At 36.5% G+C, this 20,320-nt stretch overlaps 1 protein-coding gene and 1 long non-coding RNA gene across 4 annotated transcripts; both read right to left on the bottom strand.

The window, feature by feature from the left end:
• Positions 1-6,870: 6,870 nt before the first annotated feature.
• Positions 6,871-10,272, bottom strand: LOC107922167 (receptor-like protein 7). Its single transcript, XM_041091745.1, has one exon. It carries the CDS (start codon positions 10,270-10,272, stop codon positions 6,871-6,873), a length of 3,402 nt encoding a protein of 1,133 aa, XP_040947679.1.
• Positions 10,273-11,145: 873 nt separating this feature from the next.
• LOC107935928 (uncharacterized) lies at positions 11,146-14,145 on the bottom strand. 3 transcript variants are annotated; one of them, XR_001694304.2, is made up of 5 exons: positions 14,021-14,145; positions 12,200-13,908; positions 12,022-12,068; positions 11,886-11,901; positions 11,146-11,765 (listed from the first exon to the last, which is right to left on the bottom strand). It is a non-coding gene; the product is annotated as an uncharacterized lncRNA (long non-coding RNA). The 3 variants fall into 3 exon arrangements; XR_001694303.2 differs by having other exon boundaries at positions 11,149-11,765; positions 12,200-14,145; XR_001694305.2 differs by lacking the exon at positions 11,886-11,901 and having other exon boundaries at positions 11,149-11,765; positions 12,200-14,145.
• Between the last annotated feature and the right edge of the window lie 6,175 nt (positions 14,146-20,320).

The raw sequence follows: 20,320 nt of genomic DNA, 5'->3' as shown, positions 1-20,320 counted from the left end.
TCTGCGTCAGAATCAAAAGCAGATACAAAATAAAGCATTACCATCTTGTAATATAACATCTAGTAGGTTCTTGGACAATGTGAATCTACCAACACCAAGCAATACCATGCTCAGGGGCTGCATAAATTGCAAAATAAGCTTTTCAACTACATAGCAATTCCCAGGAGGAAAAAAGAGGCTTCAGCCTAGCATTGCTGCCTTTGCTTCAAATCCCCCAACTTAGTGTTGTATGTGAATCAGAACTAACCTCACTATCAGGAAATAATATTCCATCATTCTGAAAGACGAAACATTCGAGGTACTGCAGTTTGACCTTCAAATTTATTCAGAGACAAACTCAGTGCCCAAGTCTCATTCATTTGAACAAATAATTGTAAACATGTAAGTATGTTTGTTTGTATGTATATATATTTACCTGGTGAAGAATTTCAGAACCAGGAGGAACAACAACCAACCAAGGACTCTTTGTCACCTCTTGCATCTATCTGTTCAAAGACTCTTTTGGTGATGCGAACACAGTGAACCTGTTGGGGATTTTTGAACAACGAACAGCCTTTGAACACAGAGGCTTGAGCAGCAAGGCTCGTGACTTGCAGAAGAAACAAACAGAATTCAAGACTGAAAATTAAGAACAAAAGCAAAGAAAAATGGAGAGTCTATGGAAGGAAATCTGATGATTTTCATTCCACTTTGATTAATGGCATAATGCCAATAGAAATATCAGACATTTTGCTGATCAAAGTAAGGCTTACATTACCTAAACATTACCCAACTCCCCTAATTACATAGAAACTTGAAAGACTAAACTTGCACACTTAGTAAAGCTGATTTATCAGCTCAAATGTCAACAAAATACATCAAGTACATTAACAACTTGGTTCTAATTCAACTAAGTTACAAAACATCATTTAAAGTAACAAGAGAAACTGAAATGGACAGCAACATTGAGCTTCAGCTGCTGCATGAAGGTCTCGAGTGTGCATGTGCTGCTCCTTGGCTGCATGTGCTGCATGGAGGCCAACTTCAACAGAACCGCCATCTCTGATTTTAGACACCTGTTACAATTCTATTATCATACTTAGGGTTGTTTCTATTTCAAATGCCACCACTTACATGCAATCACTTGAAGCTTAGGGGGATAGAGGTCATTTACCTATGACAGAATATGATACAAAAGTCAAACCACCAAGGATATAACTTCTGCAATTTTATAGAAACCCAACGGTAGTTCAACAACCACACCCTCTCCTATAATTCAACAAGCATGTTTTTGAAGCAGATGAACCCCATTTAATGAAAGAAAATCTCTCTTTGTTCCTTTGGAATTCAAATTTCATGGTTGCTAGAACAACATTTTTAGATCTTGTCACATTAACCTGGACTGAGTTATCAACAACAAAATCCACAATGACCTGAATGCAAAATGAATTAACAATTATATAATCATGCCAAGCTACGGAAGGAAAAAAGTGCTGTTGGTGCTGTAACTGAAACTAACAGATTCAGTGCAAACTTGTTAAGCAAGTCTTGAGACTTGCTGAGCAAACAAGAGAATTCGAGCAAGAGAAAGGAAGAAAAGCTAAGAAAAATGAATAGAGAAATTGATGAACAAACTGAACTTCATTCATAAAATGCATAATGGCACAATACCAATACATAAAACAGGCACTAAGCTTGTCAAAAACAGTAAGTAATTACCTAAACATCACCTACCTCCACTAATGACATGGAAACTTGAAATTTTGGCTTGTAAACTTACACAAAGTTGTGTTTACAGCTCATACATAAGCTAATTACATCAGTCAACAATCTAACTTAGTTAGAAATGAACTAAGATTACATTTCATTGACTAGGAATTACAAAATAAACAAAATAAGCTTGCATCAGCAGCTCCTGCATGACTTGGTCTTCATGGCCTGCATGCTGTCGAGTTTGCTGCATGCTGAACCAACTTCATCACTCCTCCTTGGTTTGCATGGAGCAAACACCTAGCTTCTTTCTTAGACATTCAAACCTTGTGACACTAAGGGCTTTGGTTAAAATGTCTGCAAGTTGATCCTCTGAATTACAGTGGATCAGCTTTACTTCCTGAGCTTGCTCCATTTCTCGAACAACATGCAACTTGATGCTGAAATGTTTTGTTCTTCCATGGAACACTGAATTTTTAGCAATTGCTACTGCAGATTGGTTGTCACAGAAGATCTCAGTAGCTTCCTCTTGATGCACATTCAAGTCAGCCAATATTTTTCTTAGCCATATGGCTTGGTTGACAGCACTTTCTGTTGCCACATACTCTGTTTCAGCAGTAGATTGAGCTACTAGACTTTGCTTCTTTGAGCTCCAGCAAAACATGGCTGAACCAAGGTTAAAAGCATACCCTGAGGTGCTTTTCATGTCATCTATCGAGCCAGCCCAGTCACTATCAGTGTAGCCAACCAGCTTCAGATTTCCTTCTTTGCTGTACTTCAAACCATAGTTTAAAGTGCCTTTGACATATCTCAGCACTCTTTTTGCAGCTTGGAAATGCTTCTCATTGCAGCAATGCAAGAACCTTGAGAGTAATCCTACAGCATACATGATGTCTGGTCTAGTGGCAGTCAAGTATAGCAAGCAACAAACTAGACTCCTGTAGGTTGTTTCACAAACTTTCTTAAAATCACCTTGGCTCGATAGTTTTTCTCCAACAGCAACAGGTGTTTTAGTTGCCTTGCTGTTTTGCATGGAGAACTTGGTCAGAATCTTTGTGGCAAAGCTTCTCTGGCTTAGAAATATCTCATTCTGTACTTGAGACACTTCCATTCCAAGAAAGTATGACATCTCCCCAAGATCAGACATTTCAAACACTTCCTGCATCTTGGTCTTGAAATCAGCCAGCACTACTCGATCTCCTCCTGTCACCAGAAGATCATCAACATACAGGGACACAATGAGTTGTATTTGTGTCCCTTGTTTCTTGACATACAGTGTTGGCTCACTCTTGCTTCGATCGAATCCCAGATCAGTCAAGTAGCCATCGATTCTGCTATACCAAGCCCTTGGAGCCTGTTTTAATCCATATAGGGCCTTCTTCAGTTTGTAGACCATATGCTCTCTGCCAGCTATTTCAAACCCTTGTGGTTGTTCAACATAGATGTCTTCATCTAAGAAACCATTCAGAAAGGCTGATTTCACATCAAGTTGATGGATCTTCCATCCGAGCTGTGCTGCTAAGGCAATCAGCAGTCTAATGATGTCGAGCCTGGCCACTGGTGCAAAGGTCTCCAGGTAGTCCAAGCCATACCTCTGACTGAACCCCTTGACAACTAGCCTTGCTTTTAGCTTGTTCAAGGTACCATCAGCATTCTGCTTGGCTTTGTACACCCATTTCACCCCAATCACCTTCCTTTTGACTGGCCTTTCAACCAATTCCCAGGTCTGGTTCTTCTCAATCATGTTGATCTCCTCAGCCATTGCCTGCTTCCACCATTGCTGAGCCTCAGCCTCTTCAAAGTTGCTTGGTTCAGCTATGGCTACATGAGCCCTTTCATAAATTTCAGCCAATGGCCTTGTTCCTCTGACTGGTTCATCATCAATATCCATTTCAGGGACATTTTGGTCTGGCTCAGCTTGGTCTGTTGCAAGTTCTTCAGAAACTTCTTCAGGTTCATGTCTTTCCCAGTTCCAACATGACCTCTCATCAAATACCACATCCCTGCTTACTGACACTTTGTTTGTTGAAGGATCTAAAATCCTATAGCCCTTCTTAACAGTGCTATAGCCCACCAAAACACCAGGTCGAGCCCTTTCAGACAATTTGTCCCTTTTAACAGCAGGTACATGTGCATAACAGATGCATCCAAAGACCTTCAGATGAGCCAGTGATGGCTTGAAGCTAAACCAGGCCTCGAATGGGGTCTTTTGATCCAAAGCCTTGGTTGGAAGTCTATTTTGAATGTATGTTGCAGTGTTAACTGCTTCTGCCCATAGTGCTTTAGGCAGATTCTTCTGAATCATCAAGCACCTGGCCATATCCATCAAACTCCTATTCTTCCTTTCACTTACCCCATTCTGCTGAGGTGTATATGTGTTGGTAAGTTGATGTTTGATGCCTGCCTTATCACAGAAGGCTTGGAACTGAGCTGAGGTGTACTCAGTCCCATTATCAGACCTTATGGTCTTCACCTTGCAGCCTGTTTCATTCTCAGCAGCAGTTTTGAACTTCCAAAACACAGTGGCCACCTCTGATTTCTGTTTTAAGAAGTAAATCCAGCAATATCTCGAGAAATCATCAATGAATAGTATGAAATACCTGTTTCCACTTAATGACTCAGTCTTCATAGGGCCACACACATCAGTATGCACCAGTTGGAGTTTTTCAGAGGCTTTCCAGGCTTGATTCGAGGGAAATGGGAGTCTGGCCTGCTTTCCTAGCTGACATACTTCACATACATCATCATGGTCCACTGAGTTGATGAAGTTTTCAGCCAGGTCTTCTCTGATCATTCGGGCCATCGATATGAAGTTGGCATGTCCCAGTCTTTGATGCCACAGCTTGGATTCATCTAAAGTGGCTGTGTAGGCAATGTCTGACTTCTTTGTCCAGTCAACCACAAAGCTCTTATCAGCCATGGGGACTGCCATCAGTTTGGATCTACTTGGATCACTGATTTGGCACTGGTGGTCTTTAAACATAACTGAATAACCTTTTTCCAGCAACTGAGCTATACTGAGCAGGTTTCTGTCAATTTCAGGCACCAACAGCACAATTGAAATCACTTTGGTACCTGTAAGGGTGCATATCAGCACATCACCCTTGCCTTCAGCTTGAATAAAATGACCATTTCCTATCTTGACTTTAGTTCTGCAGCTTCTGTCTAAAGACTTGAAGATTGCAGCATCAGGTGTCATGTGGTTGGTGCATCCACTGTCTAGGAGCCAACCAGATAAGGACCTTTCCTGAGCAGCTGAGCATGACACAGCAAAAACTTGCTCCTCTTGGTCACTGTCCTCCTTAGCTACTCGAGCCTCAGCTTTCATCTGTTGAAACTGATTGTGCCTTGATTTGGCCATGCTCTTATAGACTCTCTCAACATAACCCTTCTTCTTACAATGCTGACACACAGCATCTGGATTGAACCAGCATTTTTCTTCTGAATGACCAGCCTTTCTGCAGTGCTTGCAAGTCTGACCTTCTTTCCTTGCAGCATCATTCTTTGGCTTGTTTCTCCAGGCCTTCTTGCCTTTGTAGGCAGTATTTGTTCTTGCCTGAAAGGCACCTTCTTGGTGCTCCTCCAGTCTGCTTGCTCTCCTCTGCTCTTGAGCATATAGAGCATTGATCAACTCTGTCAGGGAGATGGTGGACAGGTCCCTTGAGTCCTCGAGATATTAGATTTTTGCCTCATACCTCTCAGACAGAGTTGCTATAACCTTTTCCACTATCCTAGCTTCATTGAACTGCTCTCCAAGGAGCCTGATGCTGTTAACCACAGCCATAATCCTGTTAGAATATTGCTTGACAGTTTCTTCTTCCTTCATCTTCAAATTCTCGAAATCTCTCATCAAGTTTAACAACTGTTGCTGCCTTGTCCTCTCTGTCCCTTGAAACTCTTCCTGCAACTTGTCCCAGGCCTGTTTTGGTGATTCACAGGCCATAATCCTTGTGAAAATCACATCAGACACTAAGTTTTGGATGCAAGACATAGCCTTGTGCCTCTTGGTCCTTTCATCAGCATGCTGCCTGATCTGAGCCATTGTTGGATTAGCTCTAAGTGGCTCTAGTTCAACATCAGAGTTGACCACCTCCCACAAATCGAAAACCTGCAAGTAGGTCTTCATTTTGACCACCCATATGTGATAGCCTTCTCCATTGAAGACTTGAGGTGCAGCTGGTGAAAAGCTTGATGAAGCCATGGATTTGTGTAACAGATCCCTTAAGAAATAGGCTCTGATACCAATTGTTGGTGCTGTAACTGAAACTAACATATTCAGTGCAAACTTGTTAAGCAAGTCTCGAGACTTGCTGAGCAAACAAGAGAATTCGAGCAAGAGAAAGGAAGAAAAGCTAAGAAAAATGAATAGAGAAATTGATGAACAAACTGAACTTCATTCATAAAATGCATAATGGCACAATGCCAATACATAAAACAGGCACTAAGCTTGTCAAAAACAGTAAGTAATTACCTAAACATCACCTACCTCTACTAATGACATGGAAACTTGAAATTTTGGCTTGTAAACTTACACAAAGTTGTGTTTACAGCTCATACATAAGCTAATTACATCAGTCAACAATCTAACTTAGTTAGAAATGAACTAAGATTACATTTCATTGACTAGGAAATACAAAATAAACAAAATAAGCTTGCATCAGCAGCTCCTGCATGACTTGGTCTTCATGGCCTACATGCTGTCGAGTTTGCTGCATGCTGAACCAACTTCATCAAGTGCATAGAAAGGCAAAATTACAAACCAGTGCATTGATCTTGTTAGGATCATTGCCTAGATTCTTCATATACCTCATATCTGTTTATTCCATGTCATGGATCAAGTACCTATGCACTTCATCAAGGTAACTTTGTCGTTGCTACAAGAATAAATACAGTACGATATGATGTTGAACTTTGTCAATATATATTAAGAGAAAAAATACTCATAGTCAAAAGAAACTAGTACCTTCTGACTGTACTTTCCATGTCCCGCTTCAAGTACCTCTTGCATGGCCAAATGGTAACATAAAATTACAATAGAGTCTGGAAAATGAATGACAATGTACAAGTACGATATGATAGAGAACATCGTAAAGACAGAAAAAAATGAGGTTATGAAAACCAATATATATATAAACAACTATCTTTTCAAATTAGAAAGATGAAACTTGAATTCTGACAGAGTCACCTAGATCTTTTTTTGTTTCTTTTCCCTTGTTTTTTGAACTTGTCAACCCATTTGTTTCCCAACTCATTCAGCACTGTATATCCGATACATAGCCCAACCACCAAACCACTACCATAACCTATCAAAACAATTTTCCAAGTAGACATAGCATATAACCATGATTGTTTCTCTTCCCCTGGAGCCGCAGGCACTAGAAGACCAACTTCATTGCATTTTTTGGACAATTGCAGACCACATAATTTTGGATTCCCACGGTATGAATCATTTGAAAATGTACTGAATTGGTTTCCTTGCGGTATGATCCCTTCAAGTGGGTTGTAAGACAAGTTCAGTGCCTCTAGGAAAGTTAGAGTTGTAAGCTGTGGAGGAATCTTCCCTGAAAGTTTGTTTTGTGAGAGATCCAAAGATTCGAGATCTTTTAGATTTTGAAATGCTAATGGGATTTCACCAGAGAAGCCGTTGTTGGATAAGTTCATCACTCTGAGTGACCTCAGCATTTGTATTTCTTCTGGTATTCTCTCATGGAAACTATTGTTGGAAAGGTCAAGACAAGTAAGAGGGGTTAAGATTTTTTCGTAAAACAGCTCAATCCCTTTGTTGAAAATTGTTACAGAATCTTGATAATAATTCTCTCCAATGTAATCCAGCTTAGCTTTGTCGTCATTTGTTATCTGCATCATTGCCTTCAAGCTTTGCACAAATTCAATGGACAAGTCACCTGAAAAATTGTTGGAAGCAATGTCCAATATGCGTAGCTTTGGAAACCCACGTTCCGTGTCAAATTTTGTAATTGTGCCGTAGAATCTGTTTGCTCGCAAAATGAGAACCTTCAAGGAAGGCAGCTTCTGTAACCAAAATGGGAATGTATCATGAACCATATTATTTTCGAGGTCCAGAACCTCAAGTGTTGTGCAATTGGCTAATAATCTCGACAACCTCCCTTCCAATTTATTTCCACCTATTTTAAGTGACCTTAGTTGAGTGGATTGAAGGAAATCGATGGATAGTTCACCAGAAAACTGGTTTGAAGCAATGTCCAACTCATCCAAACTTGGGAAAAGAGATTTATGCTTGAAATGTTTCATTTGACCATAAAATCTGTTCTCCCGCAAAATGAGAACCTTTAGCGCAGGCAATTTCTCCAACCAAAAAGGGAATGTATCATTCATCATGTTGTTTCCCACGTCCAAAACTTCAAGCTGAGTGCATTCCGCTAATGATCTGGGCAACTTCCCTTCCAATCTATTCTCACTAACTTTGAGAATTTGTAGTTGGGTTACTTTTGGAAATTTTGGTAACATTCCACTGAAGTTATTTCTTTGCAGATCCAACAAATTAAGAGCATTCATTTTGCCTAAGCAATTTGGAATCAGGCCGCTGAAATTGTTATGAGATGCGTTGAAAAACATAAGTTGACTTGAATTGCAAATTGATCTAGGTAAGGAGGTTTGTGCAGAAGTTGAACTCTGGTCAGGTAAAAGTTGGTCCAAAGATGAGAGATGGTTATTTGCAAGATTCAGATAACGCAAACGTTTCTTCCACACCCAGTTTGGTATTACATCACTTATTTTATTATTTGAAAGGTCGAGATATTCTAGATTTTCTTGACTCTTTAAGAACTCTGGAAACGCACTTACATTACAGGATTCCAGAAACAATTCCGTCAACATTGGGAAAGAGAAGTTTGCATCATTTAAGGGAAGCTGTTTTGGAAAATCAATCACATTGACAGAAAGGTGTAAGGATAAAAGAGTGCTCTTCCACAACCAATTAGGCACAACACCATGGATATGATTGCCAGAAAGATCTAACTCAACCAACTTGTCTTGTGTTTTGATGAATTCTGGAAATTCAGTAAGATTGCATGACCTTAACCTTAGGCTCTCTAATTGGGGAAAAGGAAGACTTCCGTTTCCACTTTCACTTAACAAGCCTATATTGTTTAGGTTAAGATACCTTAAGTTCTTGAGTTGGATAAACATGTCAAGCTTCACGGAACTAAAGCTATTGCCTCTAATAAAAAGCCGTTCAAGCCATGGAAGTTGAAGGATTGACTTCGGGATTGGTCCTGTTAAATAATTATTGCCCATATATAATTCTTGAATCAAAGAAGAAGATGCATTGGGGAACTCATCAATTTTCCCAACCAATTGATTTTCTGAAAGAGACAAGGACTTTAATGATGGAAGAGTAAATAAAGAAGAATGTATTGATCCGGAAAGCTTGTTCCCTGCTAGATCTAGGTTGACCAGGGAACTAAGATTTGCAATTGATGATGGAATGGGTCCAAAAAAATTGCACAAAGTAAGAGTTAGGTCTGTCAAGAACTTAAGATTTCCAATTGATTGAGGTAGTTTTCCACTAAATTTTGTATACCAAAGCGACAAACTCTTTAAAGAATTGTTTGATGAAAATTCTGGAAAATGACCTATAAGTCGATCATTGCCTGAAAGGTCAATGCTTTGAACTTTTGGCAATAAGAGAATGTGAGTTGGAAAATGGCCACTCAAATTGCAATTCACTAAACTGAGAGAAACCAAAAGAGAGGAATTTACCAAGAAATTGGGAGGTAAATAAGAGATTGGGTTCACATCAAGGATAAGTTTGGAAAGAAAAGGAAGTCTTGAGAGTGAAGAACATAATGGACCTTTCAAACCACAGTTTGACAGACTCAACACACGCAGGTTGGAAAGTACAAGAGATGTGGTTTCACACCATTTAGTACTTTGAGTTGAAATGTCAACACTATCCAAATAAAGCTCCGTGAGAAACCTCAAATCCTTGATTAATGTCTTGAAGTTTGGTTTCTCTAATTTGAGGGGTCGTTGAAGTTCGTAAGGCAATGAAAAATAGTTGTAGAAGCCAGGGTAGAGAACTTTGTAATATCTCCAATAGCAATCATCTTGATAAGATAGGTCAAGAGAGACTAACCTTGTTAAGTGTGAGATCTTCATTGGAATTTGGCCGTGGAAACATGAGCTTGAAAGGTCGAGATGGGTTAAATTTTGGAGTTGATCAAACCCATATGAAAACAGAGTGGTATTAAAGTTGTTTCCAGCAAGATTAAGGTGTTGAAGATGATGGAGATTGAAAATGGAGTGAAAGCTGCCTGAAAGGTTTTTGTAGCTAAGATCAATGCCAACGACATGACCATAAGCATCACAAGTGACTCCTTCCCAAGAGCAACAATTAGTGTTGAGATCCCAAAGGTCAAAATTTGAAGAGAAAGTAAAATTAGGGGCATAGTAAAGATGATGTTGCAATTGCATCAGAGGAGATTTTTGGTCATCAAGGCATTGCTTTGAGAGATCAACTTGAGGAAGGGGAAAGGACAACACAAGAGAAATGAAAACGAAGGAAGGTAAAAAGAGTGAAATTAGGAAATGAAGAGTCTTCATGTTTGGTGGCTATGAAGGAAGATTGTTTGCATACTAGTTATTTATACACAAATTTAACCATTAAGCTACACATTCATGGTTTATTTTCGAGAAAAATAAAATGTAAAGAATGACTAACAAAGGTAATTAAATATTATTCATATGTTAAAGATTCAATCTTTGTTTTAGCTCAATCATAAAAAAAATGAAAGGATGGTATTTTTCCTAACTGGTTGAAACTTGAGGTAGATTGATGGCTGAATTTGCTCACTACTTTGTGGACTTTTCAATGATGTTTGTAAAATCACATTCAATTCCTAAAGATTGAAAAGTGATGAAACTTTATCAACATATTAAAGCAAGGGATAATAATCATTTATTCTTAGTCTTATGTTCCATTCACACTTAATTTGCTTTACATCTTTCTTTTCTCATTTTGTTAATTTTAATTTTGAATTATGAGATTTTATTCTTCTTATTAGTCATATTAATTCCAACCTTTTCCTCTTTTTGCTCCATCTTTGTTTTACATGAATAATGTAAATTTCTTAGGTAGTTGAGATGGATTGATGGTCAAAAAGTAGTGGAAATTTTGATGATACAATGTTTACAATTCTTCTTTTCTTAGCAATTTCTTTGAAAGAAACTTCTTTCAAAGACAAATGAGATTGACGAGATATCTTATATTATTAGCAACTTTTCAATTCTTTGAAAAAATAATATAATTATTTAAATATTTCAATTTTAATTGTGGAGTTTAAAAATTTAGGAAACCACTAACTTATTAAACGTTTCATATAATGTTCGTTAAACTGAGATATTTGGAGTTATGAATTGAAAAAAATTGAAGTGGTAAACTTGCAAATTTGACATAACCTTGGTTAATTGGACTTAATAAAATTGATTTGGACAGTTTTTTTTAGAACATTTAGGGATTTTCCATGTATAATGTTTTTATATATTCTTTTCAATATACATATAATTGAAAATTAATAAAAAGCCCCTAAATTTCATAAGATTTACAATTACAGCCCAAATTTCACACAACTTTGAGACAGACGGTCTCCACAAATGGCCAGCCACCTGCACAAGGACACTGGCAAATAACCGCCTGCAGCAGTACCTTCCTCCGCACCATTCCGCACAAGGCCAGCACAGTCATGGCACCGCAGCTCTATGAGGAGCACATACTCCTTCTCTCCAAGCTCCTATATAGCAGGATCCAATAAAAATACAAAAGATGTAGGCTGAACTAAAACTATCATAGAAAGAATAAATAGACTAGTATAACAACAAATGTAGGCTGAACTAAAACCCGGACCAACAGGTCCACCCTTTACACCCGGACCTAAAGCCCAACACGTGATTGATAAAATATAAAGCTAATGTTTGTTTGGAAGAGCAAAGGATGGGAGTAGCAGCATCGGCGTCTCTTTACACAATCAGTCCAATGTCCATCAGATATGGCTTTCATCAACATCATGCCATTAAATCTCCTCAGCTGTACAAATATTCTGAAGAAAAAAAATTGAACTAAAAGTAAATCGCATATAAAAGAAAGCTTGGACAACCATTTCCTTGTTTATAATATCATTATTAGCATGGAAATTCAGTAGCAGTGAAACATTGCATACCCCAAATCCAGAGGACCTGGATGCAAAATGAATAAACAGTTATATATACTCATGGAAAACTACAAAAGGAAAAAAGTGCATATAAAAGCAAAATAGATTGATCTTGTTAGGATCATTGCCTAGATTCTTCATGTACCTCAGAACTGTACAATTCATGTCCTGTTTCAAGTACCTCCTGCATCGCTAAATGGTAACATAAAATTACAAGTACGATATGATAGTGAACTTGGTTAAGACAGAAAAAAATGAGGTTATGAAAATCAATATATATATATCAACAACTATCTTTTCAAATTAGAAAGACTAAGGCTTACCGAGTAATTCTGAAATAAGAATTCTGATGGAGTCACCTACATCTTCTTCTATTTCTTTTCCCACACTTTTTGAACTTGTCAACCCATTTGTTGCCCAACTCATTCAGCACTGTATATCCAATACATAACCCAACCACCAGTCGAGTATCAGCCCAATTTTCCAAGTACACATAGCATATAACCATTAAGAATAACATGACATAGTAAACAGGACATACAACAGCAGTATTAAAGGTGTCTAAATCCTGCAAAATTTTATGCTTTTAGTACCATTAAAAATAACATTAATTTAGAGTCAATCATCATACTAAATTAAGAATAAAAGCTTGAAAGAAATTATTTAAAAAAATCACATTTATTCCCCTTTAATCCTATAAGCAACTTAATAATAAATAACATACAAATTTGACATCCAAATAACTAATAATGTCAGAATGTATAAAACACTTAATTTTATTAAAATACTCATGTCATATATATATATAATATTAATATGTATAGACTCGTGTATGGGATAAACTCTTCAAAGACATGGTTCAACATAAGTGTTAGAACATGAATCTTGCAAGAAAAATGAATAAACTCCATAAAGCAATGTTTGATGGAAATTATGACAACGGACCATAAAAATCCTAATTAGAATCTTAATTCCTAAGAAGAACGTATAAGAAAATCCATTAAATCAATCTCTTCGTTTCTATTATCTTCTTAAACATATTTCATCTTTGTTTCGATATTCAGTAGGTATCAAAATTTTGTTCCTTCATGTTCGTAAAGCTCCTGCCATTTTCTTTTAATGGCTGAAAAAAAAAAGGAAAAAGAGTGGATAGAAATAGGGTTAAAACAACCAACAACAGAGAGTTGAAATTAGATAAGGAAGAGGGACATAAAAATGAAAGGAGAACCTCAATCCAATTTCTTCATCTGTACATTTATTAACGTTCAATTTGCTGACCCTAAAATCCAATTGAATTTCTGTTATGGCTCCATTAGTGAGAAAATGATGAGCAATCAACTATTTGATGCTTCCTACACTAAGAAAATAAAGAAGAAAAAGTTTCTCATCTATGTTGGGTACAACCATATTCTTGATTCCAACTTTTCGGTAAAGTCTTCATCTCTTATGAAGCCACCTTTTAATATGCATGGAGTATCAATGACAGTTACATTAGGAATCTAAGTTTTGTACTGTTCAATGCATTGAAATCATTCCCTTTATGAGTATTTTATTTCAAAGAGATGTATTTGGCAGCAGCGGTGTCTCTTTGCATAATCACTCTGTCAAATATGGCTTTCATCTGCATCAACTCATCAAATATCTTCTCAGCTGCAGAAATAAATTATGAAGTAATAAAGAAAATTGCATATTAAAGAAGGTTATGATAACCATGATCCTCGTTTATAGAGAAAGATTGCCTCAAATGATATTAGCTCTCAATTTTCTGATAGTTTTTGTTCAAACTTCACTTGGAATGATGGTTGAAGTCGTTGCCTACTATAATCAGTACCAAAAACATGTCATTTACATAAAACCATTATAATTTTGAGTCTGTGCAGATTGATCACTGCAGTTTGGAAAGGAAAAAGTGAATCTCATAGGGGATATTTACAATATTCATAGAACATTCCAAAACTAATCTTTACCATGACTGTAGTTCGTTCAAATTAAATAAGAAGATTGGCAGCCATAACAGTAGCGAGTTTGGTCCCTGCAACAAAATTGAAAAAATAAAATCATGTCTTGATTATGTAAAATGAACATATAACAAAAAAGAAAACTGTAAGAACTAAGAAAACAAAATAAGAGAATTTGACAGAAACTTAAGCTTTAAGCTTCGATGTCTTGCTGAACAAACAAGAAAATTCAGCCAAATCTTTGTGAACAAAATGCTTAAGTAAAGACCAAAAGAAGAAGAATTTTTCTGAAAGATTTCGTTACATTTCAATGAAAGCACAACGGCATTACGTATACCAAGCAATCAGCTTGTCAAAATGAGAAATGTTACCTAAACACATACCTAACTCCACTAACTAAGTCTTGAATCTTGAAACTTATAAAACCTTGCTTGCACTTTTGGTAAAGCTGATTTATCAATCTATCAACACCTAATTACATCAAGCATGTCACTAACTTAGTTCAAATCTAACTAAGCAACAAAACATTAGCTGAAATAACAAATCAGTAGCATATGCTCCAAATGCAACTTGCATACCTCAAACTGCCTTGGTCTGCATAGAAACCATCTTCAACACTCCTCCTTGGCTTGCATGCTACAAACTCCTAGCTTGGCTCTCAAATTCTTGAACCTTGACACACAAAGAGGCTTTGTCAAGATATCAGCTAACTGGTCTTCAGAATTGCAATGAACCAGTTTGATTTCTTGAGATTGTTCCATTTCCCTAACAAAATGAAACTTTATCTTAAAATGCTTTGTTTTCCCACGAAATACCGGATTCTTTACAATTGCAACAACAGATTGGTTATCACATCTGATCTCTGTTGCTTCTCTTTGGTGCAAGTTCATGTCTGTCATGATTTTCCTTAACCAAATTGCTTGGTTAACAGCTCTTGCAGCTGCTACATACTCTGCCTCGACTGTTGATTGAGCAACAACAGTTTGCTTCTTTGAAATCCAAAAAAAAAATGGCTGAACCAAGAGTAAACATATACCCTGAGGTGCTTTTCATATTATCTATTGATCCTGCCCAGTCACTTTCAGTAAAACCAAGATGCTTCATGCTGTCAACCTTGGTAAACATCATTCCAAAGCTCAGAGTACCTTTGATGTAGCTGAAAACTCTCTTACCAGCTTGAAAATGGTTCACATTGCAACAATGCATGAACCTGGATAGGAGACTAACTGCAAACATTATGTTTAGTCTTGCTTGTATGTTGATTCAGCTACCTTCTCGAAATCACCATTGCTTGTCAACTTTTCTCCAATAGCAACTGGTGTGTTGGTTGCTTTACAATTCAACATGGAGAACCTGTTCAGAATTTTCAAAGCAAAAGCCTTTTGGCTTAAGAAAATTCCTTGTTCAGTTGAAATACCTCCATACCAAGGAAATAGGTCGTTTCTCCTAAATCTGACATCTCAAACATGCTCTCCATTTTTCTTTTAAAATCAGTCAGCATAGCATTATTTCCTCCTGTCACCAGAAAATCATCCACATACAATGAGACTATGAGCAATGTTTCATCACCTTCTTTTTCACATAAAGTGTTGGCTCACTGATGCTTCTCTCGAACCCCAAGCTTACTAGGTAGGTGTCGATTCTATCATACCAAGCTTTTGGTGCCTGTTTTAAGCCATACAAGGATTTTCTTAGCTTGAATACTTTGTCTTCTTCACCAACAACCTTAAAATCTTCTGGTTGTTCTACAAATATTTCCTCATCAAGAAAGCGATTGAGGAAAGAAGATTTTACATCAAGTTGATGTATTTTCACTGCTTTTGTGCAGCTAATACAACTAGTAATTTGATAGTGTCAAGTCTAGCTACTGTTGCAAATGTCTCAAAGTAATCAATCCCATACTTCTGACTAAATCCCTTCACTACTAACCTTGCCTTCAGCCTTGTTTAAAGTTCCATCAGTATTGTGCTTAGGTCAAAACACCTATTTTACTCCTATGACCTTCCTATTAGCTGGCCTTGCAACTAACTCCCAGGTCTGATTTTTGTGTATCATGCTCATTTCATTAAGCATGGCTTCCCTCCATCCTTCTTGAGCTTGAGCTTCTTCAAAATATGTTGGTTCCATAGTAGCAACATCTGCCCTCTCATATATTTGACTTAGTGGTCTGGTTCCCCTAATTAGTTCATGATCAATGTCCATTTTAGGATCATTTTGATCAACATCAGTCTGCTCTATCACTAGGTGTTTAATAGTAATTTCAGGTTCACTTTTGTCCCAATTCCAGCTTTATCTTTCATCAAACACAACATCTCTACTCACAAAGACTTTGTAGGTTGTGGGATCCAGAATTCTGTAGCCCTTTTTGACACTGCTATAGCCCACTAGAATGCCAGGTTGAGCCTTTTTGCCAACTTGTCCCTCTTGACTATAGGAATGTGAGCATAACAAATGCAGCCAAAGATCTTCAGGTGAGCAACTGATGGTTTAAACTTAAACCATGCCTCAAATGTTGTTTTTTGAAACAAAGCCTTGGTTGGTAGCTTATTTTGAAGATAGACTGTAGTGTTTACTGCCTCAGCCCAAAAGGCTTAGGCAACTTTCTTTCAAACATTAAGCATCTAGCCATATCCATCAAAGTTCGATTCTTTCTTTCACTGACACCATTTTGCTGAGGTGTGTAGGTGTTTATGAGCTGGTGTTTAATGCCTGTTTTATCACAAAATCTTTGAAACATTGTTGAAGTGTACTCTATGCCATTGTCTGACCTTAGTGTCTAGAGCTTGCAACCTGAATCTGTTTTTGCTGTAGCCTTGAGTTTCCAAAACATTGAGGCCACTTCTGACTTGAGCTTTAGAAAGTAAACCCAGCAGAACCTTGAGTAATCATCAATGAAAAGAATGAAGTACATGCTATGTAACACCCCGTACCCGAGACTATCGCCGGAGTCAAACACGAGGTGTTAACGGACTTAATTCATTACTTAAACAGCTCAAACAATTTATTTTTAAAATTTCCAGACAAGCTGGTAATCTGCGTCATAGTCGCTTAAAAATTTATATCTCAAGTTCCGAAACACAAAATCCAATTCTATAATTTTTTCCTAAAACTAGACTCATATATCTATCTACTAATTTTTTTATAGAATTTTTTGTCAGGAAAATTAGTACATTTTATTAGTTAAAGTCTCCCCTATTTTAGGGTTTGACTACTCTGACCTCTGTGTATTACGAATAAGATATCTCTCTGTACAGAGTTTCAATGACTATGTCGTTTTTTCTTATAAAACTAGGCTCAATAAGGAATCTGTACATATAAAGAATGACTTCTAATTATTTTTTTACAATTTTTTATGAATTTCCAAATTCAGAACAGGGGATCCAGAAATCACTCTGGCCCTGTTTTACAAAAATTTAAATATCTCATAAAATATAACTCATATACTTGTTTTGTTCCGTCCATATGAAAATAGACTCATTAAGCTTCGATTTCATAACTTATTCATCATTTAAGTCCATTTTTAATATTTTTAGTGATTTTTCAAATTCATATTATTGCTGCAGCAATATTCTGTTTTATAGCAATTTTACTTTACTATAAATTTTCATGGACTAAATAGCATTTTAAACATACAAGGTATCAAAAATGATTTAGATTGGCCATTCCAATGGCTAATCATTCATAAACTCTTTTCTTGCCAAACCATAACCATATCATAAGATCATTTACACAAAGTGAGTATGTTGCCATACATGCCACATTCAAAATACACAAGCCATTTTACCAATTTAGGCCTTCGAATAGTGTGAACGAGCCTTCGACCTATCCCGATTCTCAAGCCGGCTTGTCAACATCTACAATGAATAAAAAGGAGGGAGTAAGCACAAATGCTTAGTAAGTTCACATGCAAATAGCAAGTAACATAATCATTCTATTCAACATAAAACATCATTTGCATAAACAACACCAAGACATTCATGTTTCATTTACATTTAATATCATACTACTATTTCATCATACCAAGTTCTCAACCCGAGGATTTAAACACATACCTGTCAAATTTCTCATTCACTACACTTACCAACATGTCACCTTCGTTCAGGCATTCTTCTTATTCACTTAAGATTCACCCGTTGAACACATCGGAATATAATTTGAATACACGGATTTCATGAACGTAAGTGTCATACCTGCAGCTAGACAAACTCAATAGCCTGTGGAACTTATGTAGCCAAGCTACCATGTAACCCACCCATAAGTGAACTCGGACTCAACTCAACGAGCTCGGATGCCTAGTTACATCTCACGAACTCGGACTCAACTCAACGAGTTCGGAACTCAACCATCCTAGTGACATGTCACTTGTATTCTAATCTATTCCCAAGGTTCAAATGGGCTTTTTCCTCGATCTCACATCTTTGCCGTCTTCCACGGAATATCGAAATCGATACTTCGGTGATAGTTCATACTCATCAAGTAATTCACATAATTACATATTATTCAACAATAACCACAAAATATAACATTTCATGATATTAATCATCATATCATATAAATAAAATTAAATTACTTAAAATGACAATTATGTTAACACATTTACACATGAACTTACCTCGATACAAAATATTAGCAATCGAGCCTATTCCTCGTAAACTTTTTCCCTTGATCACGACTTGAATCTCGTTTCTCTTGATCTATAATGCCAAATTAATCTTATTTAATACATACATTCATCAAAACAGCCTTTAATACGAACTTTGGAAAAATTACCATTTTGCCCCTAAACTTTTGCAGAATTACACTTTTGCCCTAAGGCTCGTAAATTAAAATTTATCCTATCTTCTTATGTTTTATGACATGCTGATCATTTTTCCCTTCTATGGAAACATCCAATTCACACTCTAACATATACTTATGAATATTAGGTATTTTTACTGATTAAGCCATTTTACTCGTTTTCACTTAAAACCGAGTAGCACAAGTTGTCTAACATAATTTAAAACCTCATGTTCTATCATAAAACATCAAAATACACAAATTTCACCTATGGGTATTTTTCCAAATATGAACCCTAGGTTGAATTACTGCTAACATAAGCTAAATCGAGCTACCGGGTTTTCAAAAACATAAAAATCATTAAAAACAGGGCTTAAATTCACTTACTATGAAACTTGAAAGTTGAAGAAACCCTAGCTATGGAGAGAGGTAAAATTCAGCAGCAACTTATGGAGAAGATGACCATTTTGTGTTATTTTTCCCATTTTATTTCATTTAATATTCAAATGACCAAAATGCCCTTACTACTAAACTTTCCAAAAATTCCATCCATGTCCAATTTTTGTTCATAGACTTAGAAATTGGTCAAATTGCTATTAAGACCTCCTCATTAATATTCCAAAGCAATTTCATACTAAAAACTTCTAGAATGCAAGATTTGCAAATTATTCGATTTAGTCCCAAATTTCAATTTAAGCACGAAATTTTCACACAATCATGCAATCATATCATGAACGTCAAAATAATTATAAAATAATTATTTCTATCTTGGATTTGTGGTCACGAAACCACTATTTCGATTAGGCCCTAATTCGGGATACTACATGCTACCATACAAGAACTGTGTCTTCATAGGGCCACACACATCAGTGTGTACTAACTGCAGCTTTTCAAAGGCCCTCTAGGCCTTGTTCAAAGGAAATGGCAGTCTAGCTTGCTTTCCTAGCTGACGCACTGTGACATCCCTAATTTGACCCTAGTCGGGAAGTGGTTTCGAGACCACAAAACTGAGTCACACAAATAATTGATTGTTAAATTTCATATCTATTTTATGTTACAATTTATGTGTGAAATTTTGATGCTTTGATTTTGTCAATTGAATGCGAATTTAATCAAAAGGGCTTATGTGAGAAACATTGAAAATGTGTTGGTTAATTTTTAAAATGGCCAAATTGTTGCATGGATTAAATATGGGGACTTGCATGCCAAAGTCCCCATTTTTCATGATAATGGCCGACCATGATGGTTTTAGGTGAGAAAATATGTATTTTATTTGTTGTAATGATGGCTAATAAATGATATTATATACATTTTGTTAAAGAATTAAATAAAGACTTATAAAATATGAAATAAAGTTTTTATAATGGGAAAAAAAGGGGATGAAAACAAAGTTTTATCCATTCTTTCTCTCAATAGCCGATTCTTAGGATCAAAGAAGAACAAAAGGGCGCCCTTAGACATATGGCAATTATATTAGCAATTGGAGGTATGTTTGGCTTAATTTCTTGATAATTTTGGTAAAGTTGAGTTGTTAAATAGATTTTGAAGTTAGCCCATGCATTTATTTTTGAATTTAAGAAGAATGATACATTCGACTATGCTTTGATGTGCTTGGATTGTTGTTCATTAAGTAAGTGATTGAGGAATGGTTAGAAGAATTTGAATGCTAAACTAGTTGATTTGTTTATAATGTCCGATTATGATCATTTA

The sequence above is a fragment of the Gossypium hirsutum genome, chromosome A02, assembly GCF_007990345.1.
Source record: "Gossypium hirsutum isolate 1008001.06 chromosome A02, Gossypium_hirsutum_v2.1, whole genome shotgun sequence".
Classification (NCBI taxonomy): domain Eukaryota; kingdom Viridiplantae; phylum Streptophyta; class Magnoliopsida; order Malvales; family Malvaceae; genus Gossypium; species Gossypium hirsutum.
Note: the sequence above shows the minus strand (reverse complement) of the source record. Positions and strands in the feature narration are given on the sequence as shown.

What these genes read in the sequence shown, in the direction of transcription:
- LOC107922167 (XM_041091745.1), bottom strand. Translation starts at nt 10,272, where the DNA reads ATGAAGACTCTTCATTTCCTAATTTCACTCTTTTTACCTTCCTTCGTT.